This window comes from Rhincodon typus, chromosome 8 (genome assembly GCF_021869965.1).
Source record: "Rhincodon typus isolate 14 chromosome 8, sRhiTyp1.1, whole genome shotgun sequence".
Taxonomy (NCBI): domain Eukaryota; kingdom Metazoa; phylum Chordata; class Chondrichthyes; order Orectolobiformes; family Rhincodontidae; genus Rhincodon; species Rhincodon typus.
Window position 1 is genome coordinate 11,485,494 of NC_063339.1, and position 7,808 is coordinate 11,493,301.

At 42.9% G+C, this 7,808-nt stretch overlaps 1 protein-coding gene across 1 annotated transcript in view; it reads left to right on the forward strand.

Moving 5' to 3' along the window:
* The window catches only part of ism2a (isthmin 2a), a 50,406-nt gene extending 44,420 nt beyond the window's left edge, over positions 1-5,986 (forward strand). Inside the window, exons 4-5 of the mRNA XM_048600026.1 lie at positions 349-426; positions 3,599-5,986. Of these exons, the coding sequence (XP_048455983.1) occupies positions 349-426; positions 3,599-4,116 (596 nt within the window). The 3' untranslated portion in view covers positions 4,117-5,986. The remainder of the gene's footprint in view (positions 1-348; positions 427-3,598) is intronic.
* Positions 5,987-7,808: the final 1,822 nt, after the last annotated feature.

Genomic DNA, 7,808 nt, shown 5'->3' on the forward strand with positions numbered 1-7,808 from the left:
GCCTAGACCCTTCATCAGAAAACTGATGAAGGGTCTAGGCCCGAAACGTCAGCCTTCCTGCTCCTATGATGCTGCTTGGCCTGCTGTGTTCATCCGGCTCTACACCTTGTTATCTCAGCTTAGAATTTGGATGGGCTTATTTTGTTCTCTCGTAGGATGTATGCATTGATCGCTAGTTAGCATTTGTTGTCTGTCCATAGTTGTTCTTCCATGGAACAAAATAAAATGCAGCAAAAATAATTTTCAGGGTATTTTGTATTCAAATCTGAATTCACTCCACTTGCTTCCACTAACGTGTTCATTTGTTGGGCCACACCATTTGACCCTGGCTGTATTATTTTCCTAAAGGGATGGAAGATGATCTGAATGCAGCAACTAAAAAATCTCTGGGGGAGAAAGAAAATAGAACAGAGTTGTTTGACTCAGGTGAGTACACTACACCAACATCCATTAATGTGAGAACATGTCAGTTGACTTAACTGGGACATGGAAACAATCGGTAGAGAAGAGAGGCCATTCAGCCCCTCAAGTTTGAGACAATAAGGACTGCAGATGCTGGAAGCCAGAGTCTGTAGGCGTGAGGCTGGAAAAGCACAGTAGGTCTGACAGCATCTGTCAGGAAAGTCAACATTTCGGGCCAAAACCCTTTAGGAGTCCTGACAAACGGTTTCGGCCTGAAACATTAACTTTCCTGCTCCTCTGATGCTGTCTGACCTGCTTAGCTTTGCTTTTCCAGCCTCATACCTACAGCTCCTCGAGTTTGTTCCACTATTCAATGACATTTCGGCTGATCTATCTAACATACCAAGTTTCATCAACAGTCATAAGTTCAAAATTGATAAAAGAACTCAGGAAATCAGATTTGATTGATTGTTTATTTCATACGTATATGTGGACAGCTAGCCTTATCACTGTGAAATGTAAAGCTCTCTCTCAATTACAGATTAATCTAATATTAATAGAAAACATTACAACATTCAAGTTACAATGCCTACACTTCTCTGTTCAGTTGTCTGCTATTACGTGTTGTTTCCAACATTTTTACAGACATTGTCTGTACTTTTCCCAAGGCTGGTTCTTTCTGCTGATAGTGCAGCTCGTATACTTTTCAACTGCCTTTGTGCATCTGTGGTTCTCATTTACATTTACATTAATGACTGAAAGTTTAACCCTTAACTAATTGAAACTAATTCAATTCCTTCACCCTTTAATGTGAGAACATGTCAGCTGACTTGTCTAGAAATGTGCAAAGAATCAGAAGAGCAGACAAACCATTCAGTCCCTCAAATTTATTTCACCGTTCAATGCGATCTTGGCTGATCTGTCTAACATACAAAAGTTGACCAACAGCCACAAGTTCGTTGGTGACGTGGGAAGTCAATCTCTTGATGCCTCGGGCAGAATAGCTATTAGACTTTGCATCATTTCCATTCCTGGTTTAATGAATAAATGGTGTGATACTGAAAACAAAAACAGAAATGGCTAGAAAAAGCTCAGCAGCTCTGACAGCATCTATGGAGAGAAATCAGAATTAACATTTCCGGTCCAGTGACCCTTCATCAGAAAAGGCATGATATTAGACTCTTTATAGAGAAGTACAACTCTGGAAAATTGAATTATTGGATTATAAAACCCATATGATAATCCTTGTAGTCAAGGAAAAAGAAATTTGAAAGAGCTGAACACCACATGCCTCTGCAAACCTTGGTTACAGACATGCACCTCACAGAAGCAGACCATCTGGCCCAACTGGTCAGTGTTTGCATGCATGCTTTGATTTATTGTTGTCACATGTACTGAGATACAGTGAAAAGTATTGTTTTGTGCGCTATGCAGACAAAACATACCTTACACAAGTACTTCAGGGTAAAAGAACAGAATGCAGAATAGTGTTAGAGTTACAGAGCAGGTGCAGAGAAAGATCAACTCTAATAGGAGAGGTCTGTTCATAAGTCTGATAACAGCAGGAAAGGAGCTGTTCTTGCATCTATTGTTACATGTTGTCAAACTTTTGTATCTTTTGCCCGATGGAAGAGGGTGGAAAAGAGTATAACCAGGGTGGGAGCAATCTGCAATTATGCTGGCTGTTTTCCCAAGGCAGTGGGAAGTATAGACAGTCAATGGATGGAAGTTTGGTTTTCACAACTCTAATTTTTTGCAGTCTTGGGCAGAGCAGTTGCCATATGCTTTAGGATGCTTTCTATTGTACGTCTGTAGAAATTGGTAGGAGTCATTGTGAAAAAGCTAAATTTTCTTAGCCTTCTGAGGAAGTAGAGGTGTTGGTGTGCTTTCTTGACTATAACATTGATGTGGGTGTACCAGGACAGATTGTTGGTGATATTTGCTCCACATGAGCCTCTGCTCACCCATTTTTATCTAATCTGATGAGCACATCGTTCTATTCCATTCTCCCTCATATACTTACCCTTAAATATTTCCATAAAATGCATGTTATCTGTCTCTGTTTTCCATGTGGTAGTGAATTCCATATTCTAAACACTGAGTTAGGAATTTCTCCTGAATTCGTGATGTATTCCTGACTACTTTTGGGTAATTTTATTTATGACTTATGAATTTTAGTACTGAACAAGGTGAGGAAGACAGCACCCTAGGCTAGTTTGGCTTTTTTTTAATGTCCCATGTTTTTACTTTGTTCTGGCATCAATGTTGGATGATGCACAACCTATTTAATTTTACTGCAGTGCTTAAAGCATTAACAATATTGCCAAATGCCAGCAAGGAAACTTGTTTCCATGTGAATGATAACAAAACACTGCTGATACTGAAAATCTGAAACAAACAGAATGCTAGAGAAACTCAGTAGGTCTGGCAGTATCTGTGGAGAGAGAAAAACAGAGTTAGCATTTTAAATCTGTGGTGTAACTTCTTCAGAACCAAAAAGTTTTGGAAAGTAGTTTTTTTTTCAATACTTTCCACAAATTCAGAGAAGGAGCAGGAAGGCTGACGTATGGAGGTTCAATGCAGAAAGTCAAAAGTTGTTGTTAACAGTGGAAAAAAAAAGTAAAAAAGGGTGTAATTTAAGGTGATAGGGAGAGAATTAGTATTTGCTAATGTAAACAAAACAAACACTACATATTGAGATAACACAGTGTGGAGCTGGAAGAGTACAGCAGACCAGGCAGCATGAGAGGAGCAGGAAAGTTGACATTTCGAGTTGGGACCCTTTCTCTGACAAACACTACATAGCTATGGGGGAAAAGGGAAAAGGTAAGTAAATGGAGAACAGACATTAAGCGATAAGTTTCTGAACTTACATTCAATGTTGAGACCTCGAGTGCCAGACTCGAAACAAATAATGCTGTTTCTCTCTCCATCTCCATCACCCCCACTCCCCCGACACTTACTGCCATATTTATTGAATTCTAAGGAAGGGTCACCGGACCTGAAACGTTCACTCTGATTTATCGTCACAGATGCTGCCAGACCTGCTGAGCTTTTCCAGCAACTTCCGTTTTTGTTCCAGAACTGTTGAGTTGCTCCGGCATTCTGTGTTTGTCTCCATGCGAGCCCGTTCTTTACGGCGCCCTTACATTTTTTTTTCTGTCTGTTTCCCTTTCCCAAACCCAAACCCAACCAGAAGTAGACAGCTGCGACAAATGGCTGAACTGCAAGAGCGAATTCCTGAAGAAGTACCTCATGAAGGCGCTGGCCGACTTACCGAGCTGCCCTTGCACCTACCCGACCGAAGCGGTGTACAGTGTCGTCAGCGTCCGCGAAGACGGCAAAGGCAGGTTTTTCAGGTGGCGGGACGCGAGCGGGCCCAAGGAGCGCCTCGACATCTACAAACCCAGCTCCAAGTTCTGCATCCGCTCCATGCTGTCCCTGGACAGTGCCACCCTGGCGGCGCAGCACTGTTGCTATGACGACCAGATGCGGCTGATCACGAGAGGCAAGGGAGCGGGGGCGCCGAACCTGATCAGCACGGAGTTCTCGCCCGAGCTTCACTACAAGGTGGACGTGTTGCCATGGATACTGTGCAAAGGGGACTGGAGCCGGTACAACGCCGTGAGGCCGCCCAACAACGGCCTCAACTGCTCCGAGAACCCTCTGGAAGACGACTTCGCGGCCCAGCTGAAGGAAGCGAAAGAGTACTGAAAACAACAAGGGCAGGCAGAGGATGGAGAGAGAGGAAACAAAAAGGACGTTTTTATTTTATTTCAAAATATGGCGATCGCCGCCGCGAGCCCACCTCCGTCTCATTCGCCAACGTTTGGTCGGCAACGCCAGTGAGGTGGTTAGAAACTTCACTGGAATGGTTCTGACATTAGTAACTTACACATACTCTTTCACCTGAAGAAACTAGCTTCAACCCATCAAATGATTGTGCACGGGAGGAAGAAGAAATGCATTTTTAAAATCCTGTCGTCGCCGTCTTTTATGGCCCTGGGCGTTAATGAGAAACGCACTGGTTCTGGCCCCCACCCCCTCATTCTCTGGCTTATTCAGTACGCCCAGCAAATTCAGACTTTCTTTTTTACTCCTCCTTGCTACATCTCTCTTGCCCTCTCTCTCTCTCATTCTCTCCCTCGCCTGTTTTTGCCCACGTTCTGCCCTCTCCTTTCTTTTGCCCTCGATCGTTCTCTTAATCTCCTCGATCTCTACCTTGTTCTTACTCACTCTGAGAATTCCTGGTTCCGGCTTTTCCCGGTTCCACTTCCCACTACGGCAAAGGAAAGCCTGGGCATTCCGGATCACCTTCCAAACAAAAATCCAACGCACCATCAGTGATCTTCGCCTCTCTGATTGACCCCTGCCTTTCTGTGGTTTGTGTGCGGTGAAGAAAGCTAATTGATCAGCGCAGGATTCTCTCAAAATCTGAAGACGAAGTGGATGGCTACAAGTGGGAGGTTGTAGGGAGTTCAAAGGGTCATTGTGGATGGTAATATACAGAAAATTGAATTGCCATCACTGGTTGATGATGATCAATGGGAGCTTCCTGAGTGCAAATTGGCAGTTACATCTCTTGCATTCCAGTAGTTCAAAGTATTTCTTTGGCTGCAAAACACATTTATAGACTCACACAGCACAGATGTTCTGAAATTGTGGTCAGCGGTACAAAAATGCGATTCTTCTGTTGATGTTTCTTTTGCATAGGTTGACTGATTCTGTATCTGTGATAATTCAGTCAGGCTTAGTTTCAAATCGGAACTCACTGTTTACACTTTGAGCTAACGGAGGCGCTTGAAGATTACTTTAACATATGCTGTATACACTGTCTTCAGTCTTGCTTCACCGTGTAATCCAATACTGCTGCAATAGGGCCCAAAAGTAAACAGTGAATTTGTTTGAACTCCCTTTCAGTTAATGTCTGCTTTAAGGAAACCAAACCTCTTTAAACAAGAGTTCACAGCTTTCGATGTGACAAACCAGACAGCTAAATGAGAATTCACACAGTCTCCTGCTTGAATTCAGTCTTTTCCTGGGACTGATAGTTTAGATTCCCTGCCAGTATCAGTCTCCTTTGCCTTCCTGTATGTACAGGCTTCTACATTCCAGGCTTTGGGAAGACAGCAGTTCATATCTTTTCTGCCTTGTCCTGGTGTCCTGCACTGAGGGCATTGTCATGTCTCCTCAACTTTCAATCGATATAAAGAAATACAGGCCGCCTTGTAAGGAGAAAAGATCAAAACATTTTATTTTAAATGAAGCAAGGATACAAAAAGGAAGCAGATGAAATACAAGCCAAGGATGGATCATAAAGAATATTTTGCTCTCAAAACTCAGGTGATGCATGAATACGAATGTGTCGACAAGTTAGAAGTTTAAGAAGTGTGGTACTGAAATGCAGGCATCTTTCAGGATCTGTGTTCCTATCTGTTGTCTTTGACACTGAGCATAGGAGTTGCTAGATGAGTAAAGACCAAATGTCACCTTGTCCTACTTCCTACCAGCCAGGTAGGGCCATGTCAACTCCCCCTCCCACTCCCTGGGCGACATGTCCATCCTGGGCCTCTTCCAGTGTCACAATGACACCACCCGCAAACTGGATGAGCAGCACCTCATATTCCACCTTCGGAGCCTACAACCCAATGCTCTCAATGTGGGCTTTATCAATTTCAAAATCTCCCCACCCCGGCCTCATCCCATGACTAACCCTCCCTCTCATCCCCGCCTCCTTGACCTGACATAACCTGTCCATCTTCTCTCCCACCTATTCGCTCCTCCCACCTCACTGACCAATCCTGACCACTGCCTACCTCACCTATCACCATCCCACTACCTTCCCCAGCCCCACCCCATCTCCCTATTTATTTCAGAGCACCCTTCCCCCTCCCCATTTCTGAAGAAGGGCCCCAACCCGAAACATCAACTTTCCTATTCCTCTGATGCTTCCTGGCCTGTTTTGTTCCTCCAGCTCCACACGGTGTTATCTCTACCAGTCAGGTAGTTGCAGTATACAATAACAATGGATACTTTGTTTGCCATTGACTGTTAACCATTTGGGACATCCTAAGGTTCTTTTCATTCCTTAATCTTTAACAGTGGCAGTCTGTATAAATTAGCCCAAAACAAAATGGGGCTAACTCCAATGATGGAGAGCTTTGGAAATCATTAGTCTATATTCATCTGTTCTTCAGTGCAACCACCATATCACATTGCAAATTATTCACTAACCGTTTCATAAATTATTTTCTGAAAGAAATCTATCTAAGCTTCTTTTACCGTCTCTCAATGGAGTCTGTTCCATGAATTGAGCATAGACCGTCTCTACATTCAAATGTCCCTTCAAAATTTTATCGCAGTATATCAACAGGCTTTGTGAAGGAATGGAATTATTGCTTTTGAACCCATCTCTTTGAAATATTAGGAAATATTTTTGTACCCTCCAGTTTCAAATGCTTTAAAAGCATTGAGCTCCCTAAATCCTCTAAAACATAAAAGGTCTTTCCAATCAAGCATTGTGAGATGATAAAGGACAGAAGGAGGTCATGTAGCCCATAGCAATTGTGTTGTATCACAAGTGGAACTGTCCAATTAGTTACACTCCCCCACTCTTATTCCATAGCTTGGCAAATGTTTTTGTTTCAAGTATTTCTCTAATTGTTTGCAAGTCACTATTGTAAATCCCAATTGGATGGCTACAGTTCAGAGAAGAAAGTGGCTGGCTGGCTTCTCAACTGGGAAACGGTAATTAGAATCAATTTTTTTTTACAGCATACCTGAAGTCACCTGACCATTCACACCTTTCTGACCCCCACCATAATCTGCAGATTAGTCCTTTGCAAGGATGTATGACTGATCAGATAGAATGGTTCAGTCTGGAAAATAAATTCTTTCCTGAAGTGCATGGCAGTGCAGTCAGTCATTTCTTACAAAGAGACAATTACAAATACACCATTTTGAAGACAATGCATGACGCTCAGCATGTGTTTTTTTTTAAATACCTGAATACAAAGGGAGACTGAATCACAGATTGTGGTTCCACAATAGATGCAAACCAGAATTTTCAGTTTAACAGCTTCACCTGACCCCTCTCAGTCAGGAGATTGTTCACTCCAGCTCGAGTTGAGAACGCTAGGGTATAATTACAGCTGATACGTCAGTGCAGTGTGAGTACAGAATTGTCAGAGGTGCACCTTCCATGTGTTGCAGCAAGCCAAGGCTCCACCTGCCCCTTCAAGTGCACAAAAAACATTCCACTGTAGCATTTAAAGAAGAGCAGGAGAACTCTGCTGCTGTCATAGACAATATGTCATTATTCCATTTCTCTGGGTAAAGGAGCTGGTTTTAAATTTTGCTTTAATGAAACTGGGCCCAAATGTAAGAAATTTCTGCCCTGTTTAGCA